Below are 22,079 nucleotides of genomic sequence, written 5' to 3'. Positions count from 1 at the left end.
TGAAAACCTAAGCATATCTTAAAACCCCAATTTGAAACATTAACCATAGTTTGAAACCCAAATTTGACAGTTGATTTATTAATTTTTTACCAGTAATTTTATAGCCACTGTCATAAATTGTGAAACACAACTTAAACCCTTGTTTAAAACCCTACTTTGAATCCCTAAGCCTAGTTAGTTAGCCTGTCTATGACATTTCACATATTTGTCCTTATATAGGTTTAACATATAAATATACATTTATAAACATTTATACATACATACACAATGTTAAAAATTTTATTATTTTTGTATCATGTTTCACTTTTATATTAAACTTCAAATAAGCAACTTGAAGCAAGCACAATTTAATTCTACTTTGGCGAACTATGCAAGCGAGGGTCTTCTTCTTTTCCTCAAAGTGATGTTATATGATCGTCAAAAGTGAGATAACCGATACTAAAGAATACTTTACAATATATTTTAATTCATTTATTTATGTTTTAAAGGGATACTTGACTTACTGAGCCATTTACAGCAGTAAAAAGTTATTTTGTCCAGAATTAATTTAATAACTTCATGTAGAATTAATACCTTTAAAAACTATTTTTTCCACTTGCTGTCGACTGAAGATGACATCACCTGTGCTGAAGAAGTAGGTAGCGACCAATCATGGCTCAGTTTGCTGACCAATCCCAGAAGACAGATGAGCCATGATTGGTCGTTACCTACTTCCTCTGCACAGGTGATGTCATCTTTAGTCGACAGCAAGTGGAAAACTTTTTTTTTAAGGTATTAGTTGTATACAAAAAATCTAATCTAGTTGTCAAAATCATTCTGGACAAAATATAAACTTTTTACTGCTGAAAATGGCTCAATGAGTCAAGTGTCCCTTTAATAAGTTTTTGAATACATTTAAATGTGTTTTGATCAAACTACTGAAACATTCTTTGATGTGCTCTTTCTATATCAGTGATTTTCACCTCTTACAGGTGTGCCAGGAACTCTGTTGACTGCACTCCATCCAAATGGAGTGACCGACCGCATGTAGGCAGTAGCCAGTTATGTGACCCTCGCGGATAGAAACAAATGATTGCGATCTGACGTGGTTGCGGTGAGTGTGCGGCGCAGCGACGCGACAACAAGAAAAGAAAAAAAGTGCCGGCGTCACAAAGAGCTATTCAGCTCCCAGGGAGAGGACACAAAGGGACAATTGAGAGCAACAAAGACACCTCAGTAAAACCACAACAATGACCCAATCAGATGGAGCCATGAAAGCCATGGCAGGGATGCCAAAACATACAAAATTAAAAAAAAAAACACACAAAAAACATTGACGCACACTAACATTAGCCTCAAGTATGGCTAGCTGCTAGCTGATATGGCCTTAAAAGAAAATAACTATATGAATGTATAAATCAGTACCCTGATGTCGTCTTCCACATCATCAGCACCCATGTTGAGTGGTCCACCCCACACCCAGATGGGATTACAGGTACAAGGGCCACTCCCATTAATGGAGTCATCACGGCCGATAGTCAAACAGGATGAACTGATCAATGTGTCGTAATCGCATACACACAATGAGCCCGGTCGAGTAATCAAGCACAGCCAAAGTAATGCAGATGACCTGTTGCTATGACGACGGGATGAGCGACGACATGCTTTGCAAACACGGCCGCATTTGATAAGCTTTAGCAAAGCCAGGTGCTTGTGAGTGGCTTGTGTGTATTTTAACGACAACAAGGACCAAAAAAACTGTTGGGTCCAAAATAAGCCAAACGGGGTAACAGAGACCCCAAATAATTCACAAAACAACATAAAAAATGGGTTGCTTTGTACAAAACACACACACAAGAAACGTGGGTGCTTGTGGGTTATTCATTTGGCCCAACTTTTTGCACCCATAAACCAGCTTTGGTCACACACAAAAACCCGGCCTGTTACTTGGGTACATTTGACCCAACAACACAATTTTGTACAAATAATAAATAAATAAAAATTTTGTCAAATTGACCCAATTAGTGGGTTGGTCCAATTTTCGACCAAAATTGGCTTATTTTTGATGCAGTAGTTTTAAGAGTGATATTTATTAACCCAAAAAGCTGGGTCGGTCCCTTTTTGATCCAATTTGGGTTATTTTTTACAGAAGCGTATTGGATTCACTTGAAAATAAAAATCCTGTTTTTCTTACTAATTTTTGTAGGGAGCTTTGTTTTTTGTGAGATGTTTTTATATTATTTTTTTGTTTTTCTTAATATGTTTTTCTGTCACAAAAAAATATTCCAAAAAACAGGAGGAAAAATTACTTAGAAAAACAGAACAAATATATAGAAAAACAGGGGGGAGGTGAATTATTATTAAAAAAAATAATAATAATATTCCAAAAAACAAAGCACCAGCTTCTGTTTTTTGGACTTTTTTTTTTTTTTTTACCTTTGAGCTCCAAGTGACTTGTTGCAGACTCGTGAAAAAAATTAACAAAAAGCAAAGATCCACCCCAAAAAAAATTTCAGAAAAACAGGAGGTTGTTTTTTTCAAGTGAATGCAATACACTTTTGAATTGGAGTCATACACAAAAATGTGTACTTGTACTTAAGTATAGAGTGTGACTACTTTTGCCACCATAATATTGCTTTTTTTCCTATCACTTTTGGATAGCTGTGTCACATTGTGTGTGTGGTGGAGGCAGCTGGGAATCTCTCCCACCCCTCCACACTCCACACACACACTCACTCTATCCCCCCACCCCCCAAAAATCACCCTGCAACTATCAGCAGCTGGCAGCCTGCCCCATTTCTCGGTCCCTCCTCCAACACTGGCTAATCACTGGCCCACCAAACGAGGCCACCGCACGGCTTGTCCCATCTGGGACCTTGCGGTGAGAATTTTCAGGGTGGGATAGTTTAAGGAGGGGAGGGGGGTTTCTCTTACATCCCAAAAAGGATTAAGGTGCAGTGAGAAGGACGGATAGGTTACACCAGGACGTAATCCCACCTAAATGTGATGCATTTGCCACTTTGACAGGAGTACGAATCCACCAAGGCCCACGTTACCCTGATGTGGGGTCAGTCGGTCTGTCTGTTTGTTTTGTCTATCCGGTGCCATTAGTCTAGGCAGAGAAAACCAGTGGCAAGAGGATGGAGCCTTGGGGCACCCCAGTGCTGAGAATTATTATTTTAATAAATTTTTTAACATGCAAGGGTTTCAAGTGAGGGTTAAGGCTTCAAAGTGGGGTTTCAACATACGGATTTGGGGCTTGGGTTTCAAAGTAGGGTTTTTAGCCTGTGTTGGGTTTTTCGACAAGGGTTTAAAAAAAAATGGCTTCAACCAAAGATTAGGGTTTTAAAGCAGGGTTTGCTTTAAAGTCAGATTTGCCAGGGTTACGATTTTTTTTTTTAAGTTCCAAGACAGGGTTAGGGTTTCAAAATAAGGTTTTATCCTGGGTTGGTGTCCCAAAGTAGGGTTTCTAATTGGGGTTTCAAACATGGAGTTGAAGGACAAAGTTGGGTTTCAAGACAAGATTAGGGTTTCAAGGTAGGGTTTCTACCAAGGATTTGAGATTTAAGTTCAAGGTTCTAGCCTGGGTTATGATTCCAATCATATATTTTTGGATAGGGTTTAAAATTAGGGTTACGATTTCAAGGCCAGTGCTTGCAACTTTCAAGCTAATATTAGGGTTTCAAAGTAGGGTTGGTGGTGACCCTTCCTCCTTTATTCCTTCCAATACGTTATTTTTAAAAGTACTGTATATAGCATTATTTATAACAGTATCGGTTCTACGTTTAGAATTGCAAAAAGGGCGTCCGCCCCACACTGCACTTTATGAATAATGAAGCACCAAAGAGAAAAAATGACGTAAACTCTGCGGCGCTCTTTGCAGGCGGGCGGGCAGCAAGCGAGGCGAGGCAGGCCGGCGTCGAGGCGCGCGCACCCGGGCGTGATGCGACCGTGACGTCGGTTCCGTCTGAGACCTTTAATCCCTCTGCCGCAGCAGCAGAGGAGCGAGGAGGGGGGCAGCCAGCAACCGACGTGGACCGCACGAGCTAACGGCGAGCAGGACCCCCATCACGTTACCCCCCCCCCCCCAAAAAAAGCATATTCGATGGGTCGTGGGTGAAAGCTCGCCATAGCGACCCAAACCAAAGAGGGAGCCGGTGTTGGTTTCCGTAGGCCGGACCCCCTCCCTCCCTCCCTCATCTGCCAGACATCCTCCCTCCACATTGTCATCATTTACAAGCGTAACGAGGCGGAACGGTGCCGCAAAACATGCAGGATGAGCCTGCGGGGGTGACACGCACTCAGACGCCGCCGTCCACCGACGAGGAGCCCGCCAGCTGCGGCCGACAGCCGGCGACAACCGACCGCCGCTGCCCGGTGCCGCCAGATTACGAGCAGCGAGGCTTCCGTCCTACGCGGCCCGCCCGTGACCTTCAGATCGGCCGGGAAAGACAGCGACGATCCGGCGAGCTCGCCCCCGAGTCGGCGGTCCCTTCCTCGCCCCTCGACCCGCGCGAGGACGCCGCAAATGCCGCGAGGCCACCGCCGCCGCCGACTTCCGTGATTCCGCCGCGCGCCGTCCTAATGGACTCCCCCGGGGCCCACCACGTCAGCAACGGCAATGACTGTAACATGTTGCCCGGAGGTCTGGGCGCCGCCTTCCCGGAGATGCAAAGCACCGGCGGCGGAGGCGGCGGCTCGTGCTCGCCCTCCCTCGCGGGCTTCGGCACGCCTTGGTCGGTGCAGACGTGCAGCTCGTCGCCCCCTCCTCTCCCGCTTCCTGCTCCCCCGCCTCCACCCGCTCCACCTGCGCCTTGCACCTCCGCGGACAGCAGCGGCTTCTACGCGGGGATGCCATCGTCGTCCGTCAACCCGGCCTTTTTCCAGGGCTTCTCGGCTAATCCGTGCTCCGGGATTAACGTGCAGGACTTCGGCGGGCCTTTCTCGCCGCAGATCCGCCGCTCTCCCATCAGCACGCAGATGCACAACCAGCAGGGCGCCTTCTTGCAGCATAGGAACAACTACAACCAACATCAGGTGGGCGCCAGACCTTATGTGCCAGGCAGGAAGTGGTCATTTTTTTCCTCCTGCATATTGCTATATCGCGGTTTATCGTTCGCTATAGTACTATATTTTAAGCAGTCATTTTTTTAATTTACAAAGCAAGTCCCCATTTATTGTTGCGCGTCCACTGCAATGCCACGTTGTACCGCAACATGACAGACAGCACTGATAATTCCTGGAAGAGATGACGCATAATAACAGCAAAAGGAAAAGGCAGAGAAGGTCCCCAACAGAGCTCAAACCAAAAAAGACAGCTTTTAGTTTGATTATGAATAATGATCCTAAAGGCTGTTCTAGATAGATAGATATGTCACCCAATTTGTGATTATTGGTGAAACTGATTTTGGGGGATATTTTTCTTTATTTGTTATGTTTTTAATAGGGGTATCAAAATTAGTGTGTTCATTTTGAGTTAATTTAAAGTTCCTTTAATGCCACTCTTCTTCTTTTTTAACGCAGGATTAATGGAAAACCTGTACTGGGGGAATTCCAGTTGCAACGCATCAGACACGTCCACGTCAAAATTTAGCAGTAATGCATTTAATAATAATAATACATATATTTGTGGAGACTGGGGTAAAGTTGTATTTTACAATTAAAAAATATGCAGAATTTCACAAGTTACTTCATGTTAAAGATTAGATAGCTCTTAATATGAAAAGAAAAATGCACTGAGCTGTCACCAACATCTTACAATTGCAATTATGCCATCTAGTGGCAGAAAATGACCAACACAAATCAATATCACACTTCACACTCGTTTTTTACAGTACAGTAAATCGTTTTAATTTTTACTTAATTTTATGAATTATTATGAAATTTCTGTATTAATGACTAAGAAATGCATATTTTTTTAGTTTAACATTTTTCCACTTTTATGTTAAGAGTATGAAAAAATTATTGTATATTTTATTGTACATTTAGAACAGATCTAAAATTGTGATTAATCGTGAGTTAACTATTGAAGTAATGCGATGAATTACTATTAAAACATGTAATTGCCTGACACCCCCAATTCTTAACTTTCCATGGGGCGCAACTGAGTAAATTTTGTGGGGATTAGAATTTTTTTTGTAAACCCCCCAAAATTCCTCAAAAAACGCAGATTAACCTTCAACAGGCATTTTCCACAAAAAACAGAAGTTGGCATATGTAATAATGTCACAAACATTTCTCTGGTTTTCCCATGATCCAAATCATACAACATCATTTACATCCGACCTTCACTTTTCCATCTCCTAATTGCTTCCGTTGACCCCTCCCAGCCTGTGATGAAGCAGTCTCCCTGGGGCGCTCACCAGGGCAACGGCTGGAGTTCGGGCGGCGTGTCCTGGGGGCGGGACCACCGCAAGGGGGCGGGCGCCCAGGGTATGCCGGGCCAGGGCGGCCACGCCTCGTCGCCCCATAAGAAATCCTACCAGAGCAACGTCATCGCCCCGCCCAAGTTCCCGCGCTCGGCCGCCTCGCTGGGGCACAAGTCGTGGCTGGACGATAACGTCTTTCGCACCGACGGCAACAGTAACACTTTGATGCCCCTCCAGGTATGTGACAGGTGGGATGGATTTGACCCCGCCCACTTTTTGTTTTTTTCTTGAGGGTAATCTGGTGTTAAAACACTATTATTCCTCACACGATGTAAGCTAACATGAATCTGATGAAACCCAATACGCGTGGCGTGTTCAATGTCTTTCCCGGAAAATGAAATTATGTCATTTCATACCGCCGGCTCACATGGGGACTGACGTGATTGGCCGCTAAGTGCTCCACATGGCGTGTGTGTCATCCTGGTTTGGTGATCATATCTCGCTGGAATTGGCCAAAATGAGATTACGGCCTTTTCTCGGGGAGGACAAAAGACGATTAATCACATTTCTGTCCATACTTGACGTGTTTTGAAACCTCCCCTTTTGTACGCTGAAGTGAAAATCGGTATCATTTTTGATATGTGAACATTACATATAACACAGAGCCACTTATTTTTGGAAATAGATTTTTTTAATAATATCAAATTCATTTTATTTTTTTTACAATTTACGTCAAGTCGACATGAATAGGATTCCACTGAAGAATAAAATATGATACAAAGTTCGGCATTGGTGAATTTGCCTATTTATGGATTTTTTTGAGGGGGAAACTATCCTTTGCTGAAAAAAAAATCACCTCTTAAACAGTTTTTATGCGCAGGCCAAAGCTATGTCTAATATTAAAATACAAATATTCTACTAATCTTCAAATAGTCTAATAGAAATAATTATTTACCGCCATCTTGTGGCATCTACAGGCAATTGCAACCGTTTCTAGGGGGTGTCAATTTGCGCAAAGTCCTTTTGACTGCAAAACTATAACAGTATTACACATTTATAAAATAATATTTTCTTATGTTTTGTCTATCGATACTGTAGTTTCGATCTATAAACTTGCATTTTCCTCTGTGGAAAGACATTCCGGAAGAATCCACAGTCACCACAGATTACCGAAAAACCAAATGACTTCAGATATGAATGCGATGAAGCACAATGCTTCCTGCTTCAGGAAGCGTGCGGCGACCGTGCGGATGGCGCTGATCTTCACTTCCATAAACACTGTCACAGCAGGAATTGTTCAGATTCCAAGACCTTCTCCTTCCTTCCTCTCTGCTTAATGTTTGGCAGTCGGTGACAAGCGCTGTTGAAATGGCTCCCCGCTTTGAGCTCAAACGTTATAAGAATACGTACACCGGAAGGTTGCTCGAGTAAAGAAAGAAAAAAAGAGCGGAAAAACATCAAAGATACGATAATCCACAGATCTCATTGTGTTCACTTTCCATTGGATGGTGCCAATAATGCAGTCCCATTGTTTTCAACCTGAGTGAGTGAGGACAAAAAACATCTTTCATATCAAGAATCGGTCTTTCCCAAATCCCACCTCTTCAAATGCAACACAACTGTCAGGTTTCCATCCAATTGTTTCGAAATGACTGAAAATGCTATTTATTGCCGTTTCCATCTGTTGAGAGGGGATTCCGCCGCCTTAGATGGCGGTATGCACCATAGAGATGTGATTCACCAGTAATTTAAAAGAAGAAGAAGAAGAAGACCAGGAAGCGACTGCGCCGTGCGTTGACGTCGTATGAGTTTTGTTTTGTAATTCTTTATAAATCGTAGCGTTTCTTTGCTGTTTCCATCTAAAATAGCATTAATATTCGCTTCTTTAATTCATTCCAAAAATATTTCTGTTTCGTTGTCCCCACAACCATACCTTACTTTATCGACTGACATTTCTTTGGGACTACAAACGGACGTGTGACGTAATATCCGGTCAAAACGTGCGACCTGTCTCCGGTCTTGCCAGCGGTTATTCGCAAAACTTGTTTCCGTAGCCAAAATTCGCATTTTCCTTTTTTTGATATGCTTCATAATCCACCCCATCTAAGCGTAAAAACTTTTCTTTTTTGTTGTTGCAAATTTTGGGCCCTTTTTCGAATTTCTAGCGTTTCTATTCAGTTTTATTTTCGCATTTCTTGAAAACTCGAACACAAATGGATGGATGGAAACACACTGACAGAACATAAATGAGATTTAAAAGAGGGATTGGCATTACAGTAATTGTGTAATTTATCAAAGAAAAATGTGATATCCCATAAAACAGGAAACATTAACATTAAAACAGAAAATAAATCATGTTAAAACATTAAACTTTTCACATTAAACGAAAAAATTATGCTGAAATGTAAAAATTATCATCTTAAACTGTGAAATTATTTTGTAAAAATGTGAAACACCACTTTTTAATGTGAAATGATCAAGTTAAAATGTGAAAATTATCACGTCATAATGTGACAATTCTCACATTTGAACGTGATAACTTCCATGTTATAATTTATCATACGTGCCGATACGTACTGAGTAGTGTTTACTGTATATCGAGATTTAATCTGCAAAACTCGGGTATTATTTGGAAAGTCAGAATATCAATCAATCAATATAATTAGCCGTCTGATTAATCGGTCTATTCCTATTAAAAATCAATGTGACAGACAATTATTTTGAGAATATTCTTGGCTTGGGTGAAAATTGACATACGTACGTATTGTACATGGAACATACAATGGACGGTATGTAAGTATGACGTCGTATGAGTTTTGTTTTGTAATTCTTTATAAATCGTAGCGTTTCTTTGCTGTTTCCATCTAAAATAGCATTAATATTCGCTTCTTTAATTCATTCCAAAAATATTTCTGTTTCGTTGTCCCCACAACCATACCTTACTTTATCGACTGACATTTCTTTGGGACTACAAACGGACGTGTGACGTAATATCCGGTCAAAACGTGCGACCTGTCTCCGGTCTTGCCAGCGGTTATTCGCAAAACTTGTTTCCGTAGCCAAAATTCGCATTTTCCTTTTTTTGATATGCTTCATAATCCACCCCATCTAAGCGTAAAAACTTTTCTTTTTTGTTGTTGCAAATTTTGGGCCCTTTTTCGAATTTCTAGCGTTTCTATTCAGTTTTATTTTCGCATTTCTTGAAAACTCGAACACAAATGGATGGATGGAAACACACTGACAGAACATAAATGAGATTTAAAAGAGGGATTGGCATTACAGTAATTGTGTAATTTATCAAAGAAAAATGTGATATCCCATAAAACAGGAAACATTAACATTAAAACAGAAAATAAATCATGTTAAAACATTAAACTTTTCACATTAAACGAAAAAATTATGCTGAAATGTAAAAATTATCATCTTAAACTGTGAAATTATTTTGTAAAAATGTGAAACACCACTTTTTAATGTGAAATGATCAAGTTAAAATGTGAAAATTATCACGTCATAATGTGACAATTCTCACATTTGAACGTGATAACTTCCATGTTATAATTTATCATACGTGCCGATACGTACTGAGTAGTGTTTACTGTATATCGAGATTTAATCTGCAAAACTCGGGTATTATTTGGAAAGTCAGAATATCAATCAATCAATATAATTAGCCGTCTGATTAATCGGTCTATTCCTATTAAAAATCAATGTGACAGACAATTATTTTGAGAATATTCTTGGCTTGGGTGAAAATTGACATACGTACGTATTGTACATGGAACATACAATGGACGGTATGTAAGTATGTAATCGGGTCATGCCATCTACTCGAGTGCCGATTCCATTTCAACATATAGCATGAGCTCATCATTTTAGTAGGAGACCAAAATAGCCGCCAATGAGTGCGTCATGTGTTTCATTACTGTGTTCTCAGTTCTGGTTTCCACTCCTGGACTCCCTTGGCCCGTAAATCCGTGGGCTTGCCCATATACAGCCCTGGCCAGCATACCTTGCGGAGCCCTAAACTGAATAAATACGGAAAGAATGTTAATCCCGGCCAGGCCAAACACTGGCCAGGCTTTTTTTAAATTATTATTATTATTATTAGAAGTATGATTCCCGAGACAAATTGTGATGACATAAAACCGTCTCACACCTTTTCTTTTGTGCTTCCAGGACCGCTCCAGGCTGTACGAGAGTCTCAACATGCATTCGCTGGAGAGCTCCCTGATTGACATCATGCGAGCCGAGCAGGATCCCATGAAAGGTGAGCGCCGCCTATCACTTTCCTGACGTTGTGTGTGTGTGTGTGTGTGTGTGTGTGTCGAATGGGAGGCCTCCTGAGAAGGTGTGTAGTATTACTGCACCAAAGCTTATTTTCTCCCCTACTGAGAGCCTAATACGTGTGGGCCTCCTGCTGGGTATTTACACCACCAAGCGACTCTGATCCGGTTAACCTGGAAAACGCCGTAGAGGCGAGTGTATTGTACAGTGAACCGCCATATATTCACAAATTTGCAGTTTCGCAAGATTGTTTTGAAAATTTTGAGCCTATTCTCTGTTTCTATTTTTGTGCTCAAGCCAAAGCAAGAAAGTATTATAGTGGTGCCTTGAGATACAAGTTTAATTTAATCCGTCGCCATGCTTGTAAGTAAGAACAGTTGTAAACCAAATCATCTTTTTCCCTTGACGTGAATGGGAATGCCATCAATCCGTCACAAAAGAATAACATCAATTAGTGGGGAATAGCAAAAATCTATGTATAATTGATGTCATTATAAATGCATTGAAATAAATAAAATGAAAATGTTTTTTTTGGGGGGGGGGGGGCGCTGATAAACATCTACTAAGGGCATGGTGTCGAACTGAACTGAACCGTAAACAGGGCTTATTACAATGATTTCTTCCACCAGCCTTTCCCAACCCTTGCAAAGTTTCATGGCAAACATTCTCTACAGTATGCATAATCCTTCTTATGAGCAAACGGGATGATGTATTATATGCAACCACCCTGGGGGAGGTCATAAACGCACCACCGGACCCCCCTTTCCACGGGCAGCTTTGTTATTCTTCCTGTAGCAGCAGATGGAGAGGACACGGGCAAGGCAGGGACTGCGGGATAACGAGTAGGGCTAATTTTAGACGCCATCGCCCTTTCACACGCTGCGTTTGACAGCCAGGAGTAGCCAGGCTAAGGCGAAGGAAGGCTGGCCATGGTGGGCTGCTGTTGCTATTTTTAGTAGCTTCCAAACGCAGGGGGCTTCATATGCAATTTTAGAAATGAAGGTGCTTTAGCTGGGTTGACCCTTACTACTTGGAGTAATATATATTTTTTAAACTTGTAAAGCTATTCATAAATGTTAAAGCTAAGATATCTGGCAGACCCATGGGGCTACCTTAGAAGATGTAAGCTAGAATAGCTAATTAGGCTAATAGCTAAAAAAAATACACAATACATTAATGAGTTACTAAGAGAAAAACACAAGAGCTGGAGGAAAAATTATGCCTTTACAAATACAATATTGCTAATTTTAGATCATTGATAATAGCTAGCTAGCAAACGAAGCTATGTGGCATAATAGCATCCTGTTATTTCACGGGGGAAAAAACGACGAGGCAAACAAGCTAGCGAGTCTAACAAACAGCGCTAGCCCAATGGCTACTTTAGCAAAATACTCAATGGTCAGCAAGCCGAAAACTGTTGTGAAAAGATTTTTTCAAGGCCTTCTAAAATGTCACTGTTTAGCGTTATTGGCAGCCATTAGAAACTGTCAAAGCTAAGCAATCCTCCTGCTAGCAGGAGCCACATGGAACTACAGTCAAAAGGCAAAATATTATAAATTTTTTAACCTCTCCAAAAAGTAGTGTTTTGACGCCATCTATAGTCACTTACAAACCTTTCGAGGGTGTGTCAGTTAGTTACTTGCTGATTTCCGCAGTTTGCGGCAGGGCTCGGTCCCTAAACATTGTGGCCGTTCACGGGACTAAGTTTCGATTGATCATAACGCGATGGGTAGCATTTTAAGCTAACATGCAATTTTCCAGCTATGTCTGACTGGGTGTGTGTTTCTTTGGCCAGGGCGTATTGGATGCCTGAACCAGACTGCCGACGGGCTCCTCATGCTCAATGGTAATTCTCTTTTCATGTCATTAGTTGTTCACTTCCAGCGACACTTTTACGACCTGAAAAATTCTCCTATATTTACACGCAGCTAGGAGCTATGGGAGACGTCGAGGTAAACATTCAATTAATTAAACACATCTGCTTATTATGTGTTTTTATTTTTATTTAATTTTTTTAGATGTGACTTATTTTTACCCTTACTGTGCTTTTGTTTTTGTCTGGATTCAGAAAAGCCAGCAGCCTGTAATTAACTGATTAATGTTCATTGATGATGACGTCATCGAAAAGGAGGCCATTTTGTTTCTCACCTTATTCCAAATTATTACACATATGCTGTTTTTGCGAGCCGGATGGATGGATGGATGGATAGATAGATAGATAGATAGATAGATAGATAGATAGATAGATAGATAGATAGATAGATAGATAGATAGATAGATAGATAGATGGAAAATGTTGAATGTGCAGTTAAAACAATGTCATCGGTTTTTTTTGTGTTGTGCATAAAGACGGGGCATGCTTGATGTTATTGGACTGAGCAGGGGAGGCTTTTTTTCTTTCCAGCTTTGTGTTTCAAATCAGTTGCGGATAATCCTCGCAGGTGCCGAAATACCACAATAACACATGAACGCCTTTGCCCTTGATGTCACCTGCTCTCAATCTCCCCCTCCAGGGCGCTCTTCTCTTTTCCCCATCGACGACAACCTCCTGGATGATGGCCACGGCAACCAGGGGATCCCGGGGGTTCTGGGCTCGGCCGGCTGTTTCCCGCATCAGAACGGCGAGCGCATCGAGCGCTTCTCGCGCAAGGTCTTCGTGGGCGGGTTGCCGCCTGACATAGATGAAGGTGAGAATGACCGGCCCCCTAATCGGGTCTGCAAGGACAGTGTGGTATGCAGGCTCCCTCGAGTGGTAATCCAAAAATACCGCAGTTGTTCACTTATATTTAATTTAGAAATTAAACACACAAAAAAGTGCTTATGTTAGTGCGTTAATATTTACAGTCAAGTCCTTTTTTGTTCTGTTTCCATTTCTCCCGCAGACGAAATAACGTCCAGTTTCCGCCGCTTCGGTCACCTGGTGGTTGACTGGCCGCACAAAGCTGAGAGCAAATCGTACTTTCCACCCAAAGGATACGCCTTCCTGCTGTTCCAGGAGGAGACGTCAGTGCAGGCCCTGATTGAAGCCTGCATGGAGGAGGACGGGAAGCTCTACCTGTGTGTCTCCAGCCCCACCATCAAGGATAAACCTGTGAGGACAACAGCATTGGACATATTAAAAATGAAAATGGTGAGAATCAAAGAGAATAAAGGAGTGTTTCATCTGCAGGTGCAAATCCGCCCGTGGAACCTGAGCGACAGCGACTTTGTGATGGATGGATCTCAGCCCTTGGACCCTCGCAAGACCATCTTTGTGGGAGGCGTCCCTCGTCCCCTGAGAGCAAGTAATGACCGCCATTTTGTCTTTTCTTCATCAGGATCTTTAAGATCACTAACTCGTGGTGGTCTCACTTCCCGCCTAGTCGAACTGGCCATGATCATGGACCGCCTCTACGGGGGCGTCTGCTACGCCGGGATCGATACCGACCCGGAGCTCAAGTACCCCAAAGGGGCGGGGCGTGTTGCCTTCTCCAACCAGCAGAGCTACATCGCCGCCATCAGCGCCCGATTTGTGCAGCTGCAGCACGGCGACATCGATAAACGGGTATGATGATTTTGTTGTCTTCAGCATTGCAGTGGAATTTCCATTCTTTTCAATTGGAAAAGTCGGTTTGCTGTACAAGTGATTTGAGTTGCAAGTGTGGTCGTGGTACGAATTAAACTCAGCAAAGTCAGCTCTGTAGTATTAACTCATTCAAACCCAAAAAACGTATGAATACATTTTTTCATCCTGAGTCCTTTACTCCCAAAAACGTATTTATAAATTTGTCATGTTTTTTTGATACAGCTTCTGACATGAAGAGGTCGTTTAAAGCAATGGTAGTTATTACAAAAAATGGCCAGCAGGTGGCAGCAGAGTATAAGAGATCAGACAGGGCCATGTTGCAACAGGCTCCTTTTTGCCAGTGTTTTCAACTGGTTTGCGAATAATGATGAAACTTAGCTATATTCTAATGCTAACTGCTGAAAAACGGAAATGGATACAAATATACTTTTGTTCCTGATGAAAGAAAATACTCTAATCTTTATTTTGGTAGGTTCCATGTTTTATAGCAATAGAACTGAATATTCTGTGGAACTTGCAAAATCAGTCAAACGCCAGGAGCGAGGGGGGTTGCTTCAGTGAAAATGTCTGGGAGTGAATGAGTTAACTGATGTCATTTTATCTGAATAACTAAACAGACGGTGACTCTTTTATGTGACTATTTGAGGAAATCGACTGGTAGACAGATTGACAGACGGACAGGAAGTCAGACCAATCTAATGGATTGAGATTGGTGGTTAGATTGGTTGAACGGCTGATCAACACACTGGCCGACCAACTGACGAACTGATTGTCATAATAAATTACCAGATTTTGTAGACAGACTGATGGCCATACTGACAGACAGGATTGAGATTGGCGCTTAGACTGGTAGATTGAGGGACCGGATGAAGATTGGTGGACAGAATGAACAAGCAAGTGAATTGAGATTGGTGGAAAAGACCAATTTACACAACGACCAATTGTAATGTAATGACTAGACTAGATTTAGTCTAGAGGACTTGCTGATTGACGGGATTGAGATTTGTAGATCATTTGGTGTAAAAAGCCGAATGACCGACCGATCAATTGACGGTCATAATGAGTGGTGGATGTAGATCGTTGGACAGCCTGATCAATGGACATATAATGCTGACAGACCGGATTGAGATTGAGATTGTCTGATTGACAGACCAGTTTGAGATTGGTCGAAAGATCGTCCGATCGACCAACAGACTGACTGACCAGATTTAGATCAATGACTGACGGACATACTGACAAACTGCACTGAGATTGCTGGACAGATTGGTGAAGAGACGGACAGAAAGATTGGTTAAATTGAGATTTTGTCTGGTGTGCTGGTGTCGCAGGTGGAAGTGAAACCGTACGTGCTGGACGACCAGTTGTGCGACGAGTGCCAGGGCGCTCGCTGCGGCGGCAAGTTTGCGCCCTTCTTCTGCGCCAACGTCACCTGCCTGCAGTACTATTGCGAGTTCTGCTGGGCCAACATCCACTCGCGTGCCGGCCGTGAGTTCCACAAGCCCCTGGTCAAGGAGGGCGCCGACCGTCCGCGCCAGATCCACTTCCGCTGGAACTAAAAGCTATCAGTATAACCCCCCCCCCCCCATAACGCTAAAAAGAAGGGGTGTCCAAACCTGGAGTACGTCACAAACGCAAACAGTAGTCTTCTTCCCAAACTCTTTTCCAAAGGTCTTGTAGCCGATCTTGAGACAGTCAGGTGGCGTTTTACAGTATTTCTCAAATCAGTTCAAGAGACTTAAAAGATTGGATCTCAAGCTATTTTCAACACTTTAAATTTGTTAATAATCAGTATAATAATACTAAGTAAAAATAGCAGATGATGTAAGGTCAGAACCACAGAATCGATTTGTGAAAAAAGTTGACCATATTTGGACATGAGGTTTCCACCCGACAGCAACGATATTTAACCATTTTGGCGTGGTTTTGACGTGATGAAGTTGAAGGATGTCAAAGTGGCCCTTGAATCCTTTCATGTGTCCATTTTTGGCCCTTGGAAGAAAAAATTTGGACAGCCCTGCACTAAACCGCATACGCGCCATTTTAGATAGCGGCCGAGCTTTTTTTAGCATCGCTTCTTTTCCATCCCACATCTCAGGCTCTTTTTTTGTGGTACCTTCATCTTCTAGAGATGAAACAAGAAATTGAGTTTTATACATTTTTTTATTTTTTTTAAGTGAGATGAAAAGATATGGGAATGTTTGCACATGGGGTGGTGGTCCGCTGCTAGCCACCCGCATGCGGTCGGTGCGCGTCCGGCACTCAAGCCTGCTGAGGACACTAACCAAAGGTAGCGAACCACGATAGGAAGCAGAAATGCCGACACGCTTTTAGGACGCGAGACTACTGACCTTTAACCTCTTTCAGGAAACAGATCCTGCAAATTTGCAGAATCTGAGTTGTCACAGAAGAACGTTTGCCTTTCACGCAGAACTGGGATGGGCGCTAAAATTTCCATGATAAAAAAATATTTTAGACAGAAGACTAATTGAGACTGAAGCAACAGTTAAGCGCTAACTGTTGGTTCGGTCCTGCAAAATTGCAAAATTCATCGCAGTTAAGCGGAACTTTTGTCTTTCTTAAATAACGGATGAGCACTAAACTTCTTTGCTGGATCTCATTTAGAGAGCAAACTAACTGCGATTGTAGCTTCGCTCCTGCTAAAGTGCTAGCGTACACCAGAGCCGTAACAGAATTTGTCCGCCTTTGCCTTTCACACAGAACGAGTGATGGGCACTAGATTGACTAAGTCCCTGTAAAGTGACAATAAATGTCTTGTATATTTGACACACTCCAGAGAAGTGTTATTTAAAAAAATAAAAATATCTAATTTGAATGATTAAAATAAGTGCCAAGTATATAAAATTTGTTTTCAAAATGATACGTCAGTTAAACACTACTTCTACAAGCTTGGAAAATGGACACTACTTGGTTCTGCATCTTTCTTCTGCCGAAATATAAGTACATCGCTCTCGACGGACTTTTTATTAAGCTCTGAAAACAGCAAGGCGCTCTAAAGCAGCCGCATCAGTGGACTATCTGAAGGGTAGAAGCATTTTGGGGGTGGAGACCAATAGCTAGCTTGCTTGCTAGCTAGCTAGCTAGCTAACAGCATGTCCCAATAGCAGCAGCTAACTGCTAATATGGACAAAGTTCTTATATAGCAAGGAGGAGCGACACATGCCGGATGCCGAAATGTGTCACTTGATGCCGTTTTAGCCGAACAGTCAGGAAATGCTGAAAGTTGAACGCTAAATCTCATACAATTCAGTACTACACAGTTTAGCAGTCATCTTCAAACATGAATTATGTAACAAACAAATCTCTGAATTCACTGACCAGGATCTTAAATTGATTTATTTGGAAAACTAATGATTGGATACACTGGTGTCATGTTTATTAGACAGCAAACTGCTTGAGAGCTAATCAAATTAGCCCCTTTCCGACATTTGGACGACACGACAATTGCTTTCAGCGCAAAGTTACGGCTCCAATACTACCTCCCGAGGAAGAGCATTTCTGGCTAGACTTTGCCCACCTCCCATTTTCGTGTTAATGCCGTTTATATAAATCAGTGACACGGGCGAAAGAGACGGGAGGGGAGGGGGGTGGGGGGAGTCGGGGGACGCCACGCATTGTGATTTCCATGGAATGATACCTCAGAATCTTTTCACTGCTTACTGTATTTCCAGTATACGCAACAAGCTATCGTAGGAAACCTCGCTGCTATTAAGAAAATAACGTATATACTGTATGAGTAGTTGTATAGGACAAATATTTGATGGCGTTTAACCCTCCTGTTACATTTGGGCTGAAGTTAACGCAAGAAAACTATTTTAAAAATGGATTGATGCAGTTTATGCGGCAAATTGTTAGTAATGGATTTAAGAATGATATAGACAGCTGTGGAAAAAATTGAGAGCCATTTTTAACTTCCTGCAAACAAATGCTCTAAATGACAATATTTTGAATTCAGGATTTATGTTGTCAAATATTTTATAGAATAAAACAAAAATGTTTATTTTACTCAAAACATATATTTTGGAACCGCAGTTTTTGTGATGATCCGTTCCAGAAAGTCTGGTTAAAACCAAATTGTACCAAATCTGTGAAACACTTTTTATTTATATATTTTCCTTTTTTTTTGTACGAAAACTGAGCAGACATACTAAAACCGTTGCAAAATTTAGCCGACAAAAATCCTTGAGAACTGAATCAAGGACAAACCAATCTACCACTGTACTCTAAATAACAAAACCAGATCAACTGATCATTTTGCAGCACTCTCTAATTTTTTCCCAAAGCTGTACATAATGTTTATTTCCATTTTTTTCCATTGTTGCCGTTCCTGAACATGCTTAACGTAACATGAGGGTTAAAAATAGATAAATAAATAATGCAGTGATGCATTTATGGCAGCGCATGTTTGAAATCAGCTAGCATGCTAGGATGGACGTACGCAAATGATCAAACCATAAAAAAAACAAGACAAATCAGTTCTAAGTAGCATGAAGCTAAAAGGAGTGTGTGTGTCGGGTTGAAACTCCCGAGTGGAATAATACTTAAAAAAAAAAAATCATATTTAATCTTGCATGCTTTAGTGTTTATCTGTCCGTTTAAGCCGAAAACGTGATTCTGCTGTAGACTTTTAGTGGACGAAAAAACAAAAAGTGTGCTCTTCGGTGGTTGTGTGTTTTGTTTTGTTGTCGTCCGTCTCTGTGTGTGTGTGTGTGCGCGCGCGCGCGCGCGCGTGTGCGTAGACCGAGGCTCTGGTTAACCAACATCGCCAAGAGGTGGGTAGAAGGCGGGGTTTACCATTTCTATGGTGACAGTGATGCAAAGGATTTGATTGGACGATGTTTCGGGCCAATCTTCCTCGGATGGTACTGTACAAGTGTGTATTTGCTGTGTTGTCATGGTTACGCTGTCGCTTGTGTTGACTACTTCCCCTCACTGGACCTTCCCTGATTGCATTTTTTTAATACAGTAATATATATATATTATTATGCACTACTTTTCTATATATTTCTTATTCACCCGATGTGGTTTAAGTGCAGATTCTTTTCAAAAGCCTCCTGTTATTTATTGTCCCACAGATGATTTATTGTGCAATTTTTTCATGTGTAGCGTGTGAAGTCTTAAGTTATCTGTTTGTGTGTTTGTGTGTGCGTGTGTGTGTGGATAGAGAAGGAATTGAATATTTTTTAATATATCCTTAATGTCGTCCCTGATGTTTGAATACGGTCACCTGTAACACTTGACTTGTGTCGTTTTTGTTTTGTTCTTTCTAAAAACTAAAATTATTTGTTGTCTGTTTTTGTAAAGGAAAAAAAATCACATTTATTTCACTATTTTTGTAGACAAAAAAATATTTCGTTTTGATTGTATTTTTCTATTTAAAAATGATTATATTGCCCTTCTATTAACCCTCCTGTTACAGTGATGAATTTCTTGAGTCACTTTGACCCTGGGATGTTTCATTATCCGAACGTGTCAGAAATAAATGCAACCTATTTTATTTTTTGGGGGTAACACTACGCAACAGGGCCTGGTTAGGAAAAACAATTGTAAAGTGGTGGTGGTGGATATAATGGTGCCTTGAGAGACTAGTGACCTGATTTTTTTTTTCTGAGAATTTTTTTCAACAAGGTTGCAGTTTGGCAGACATAATTAAAAAATAATCTTCAAAAATCTTAAATGTACTGTCAAACTTAACAACAAAACAAATAGTGTTTCAAATTATGTATTTAAAACACGCAGGTAGATTTGTCTTCCGCTTGCTAATGCTAACACATAATGTTATATAAATAACAAATGTAACAAAATTCACCGGCATATATTCTTTGTCCTCGGCGAAGAATGACTACACATTTTGAAAGTCTTCTTCGTTTGTATCTTATGACTGTATTATACTGCCCCCCGTTGGCCAATTTGTGCACACCGGAAGGAGTCACAATGAATAAATCATGATGCACAGACTAAAAAAAAATATTTTTTTTAAATCTGCCACAAGAATAATGAAACATGCCCCAGGTCAAATTGACCCAGTACAGCAACAGGAGGGTTGCTTATGTCCAAACCTTTAGTTCCAACACAACAGGTTATCGTACACTCACACACACTCTCACATACACAGTTTTTGATATGATTCTTATTTTCATACACACGCGTGACGAAGGCAGCATGAAGGTTTTGTTCTTCTTCTTTCCGGAAGACACTTGAGATTCTCCCGCTTTGAAACTTGAATTATTATTCTCTCTCTCTCTCTCTCGAATAACACATTTTGAAAGGCTGACTAACCTCGATTCTGTGTTGTGACGTGCAATACCGTTTCTAATGTTTGTACAAAAAGTAAGACTTGCCGTGTAAAACCTTTTTAAGATGCAGATTTTATTTTTTTCATTGCATATTTTGCAGAGTTTTCTGATCCACATGTCATTTTTTTACTGTCCAATGAGGAGAAACAAAACAAAAAAAAGACAAAGGAACCAGACCCCGTTTTTTCATTGCAACTATTTTTAAATCAATATCTTTGTACTGATGTAAATGATTGTAGTTATTTTGGATAGTGTTTTGCTAACAATAGGAGAGAACTTTTTCATGCATATTTTCACCTTGTGTTAACCTTCTTCTGTTTTTTTTTTCACCCAACAGTAGCAGAATTCTTGAGACTTTTTTTTTTTTATGTCACTGGTATTATTTTGTATACTGATGTGGAGCTACGGAAGATGTTTTAATTAAGCTACTATTTCTAATTTTATTGTTCAATTATTTCTAAAATCAGAGTTTACAATACAGACTCACAAAAGCTGATTGTTATGAGGTATTTTAATGGTAGTAATTATTCCTGAATGGTTTTTTGATATGAAAAATGAACATTGAGTTTTATTTTTTATTTGGCCTTGTTTTGTATTTAACTGGTGATTACAATTTTGTTTGTTTGTTTCAAGTCACTTGCTAAATAAAGACCCATTCTGTTTGGACACACTATGGCTGCTTTGATTTTGTCATCAGAAACTCCAATACGTTGTTGTGTATTTTACAAATCGTCTTTTTATTTATTGAAAATGATTGTAAAAACATTATATTGCAACTGAAAGTAAAATTGTGCTTCATTCTATTTTTTTTTTTTAGTATGGTATTTTATTTGTAGATTTTTATTTCTATAAATATATTTTATTATTTTTGGTATGATTAACATATGTTTGTTAATTTTGTAATTAGTATTCCATTATTAATATTTTTCTCCATTGATTTTTGTTTTACATGTGTTCTTTGCTTTATTGTCTTGTCTATTTTTCATCGTTATTTGATTTTTATTTTACTTTAATTTTTGCAGCAAAAGGAAATAGCATGTTCACAGCATTATTTTTTATGTTAAAATAACTTTAATTCTCAACTACTTTAAAGGGGAAGTGTGCGATTAAAAACAACAAAACAACCACCGCCCCCCAAGCAAAAACAACCAATCAGAGAGAGAAGATGCTGACCGAGTCCTGCTATCAGCGTATCATTTTACGGTGCTAATGCTAGCTTAGCATTGCTAGCACTGCTACTTTGTTGAAGCTGTCTATGCATTCTTCGTGAACTTGAGAACACGTAAGAGAGGGGCGTGGCTATGGTCAGACTCAGAAACTCTGTCCTTCTGTTAAGTGCTCTGCAATTATCTGTACAGGATTTACCACATTTCTCCCCCAAAGTCAGCTGGGATTTAGTCAAGCTCACCTGCGACCTAAAGTGAAGATAACCGGCTCAGATACCGCGAAAGTCAAAATGTGTCTCGAGTGCGTCTGCATGTTGCTTATTGCCCGGATGATGTCAGCTCACTTTAGAACAGGAGTGAGGCACGGAGAAGGGAGTGGATCCGGGCCGAGGGGCGGGCGGGA

At 40.8% G+C, this 22,079-nt stretch overlaps 1 protein-coding gene across 3 annotated transcripts; it reads left to right on the top strand.

Moving 5' to 3' along the window:
- Positions 1–1,077: 1,077 nt before the first annotated feature.
- Positions 1,078–17,016, top strand: cpeb2 (cytoplasmic polyadenylation element binding protein 2). 3 transcript variants are annotated; one of them, XM_086088488.1, is made up of 11 exons: positions 1,078–1,093; positions 3,863–5,016; positions 6,309–6,584; positions 10,524–10,614; positions 12,427–12,477; positions 12,560–12,583; positions 13,145–13,318; positions 13,514–13,722; positions 13,801–13,915; positions 13,994–14,175; positions 15,525–17,016. In XM_086088488.1, the coding sequence occupies exons 2-11, from the start codon at positions 4,249–4,251 to the stop codon at positions 15,750–15,752; spliced, it is 2,118 nt and encodes a 705-aa protein (XP_085944614.1). In that variant the 5' UTR covers positions 1,078–1,093; positions 3,863–4,248; the 3' UTR covers positions 15,753–17,016. The 3 variants fall into 3 exon arrangements, with proteins under 3 accessions (XP_085944614.1, XP_085944615.1, XP_085944616.1); XM_086088489.1 differs by lacking the exon at positions 1,078–1,093 and having other exon boundaries at positions 3,766–5,016; XM_086088490.1 differs by lacking the exons at positions 1,078–1,093; positions 12,560–12,583.
- Positions 17,017–22,079: the final 5,063 nt, after the last annotated feature.

This window comes from Leptonotus elevatus, chromosome 11 (assembly GCF_054856555.1).
Source record: "Leptonotus elevatus isolate MCC_2025b chromosome 11, RoL_Lele_1.0, whole genome shotgun sequence".
Taxonomy (NCBI): Eukaryota; Metazoa; Chordata; class Actinopteri; order Syngnathiformes; family Syngnathidae; genus Leptonotus; species Leptonotus elevatus.
The sequence above is the reverse complement of the archived record's forward strand: the minus strand, read 5'-3'. Positions and strand labels throughout refer to the sequence as shown.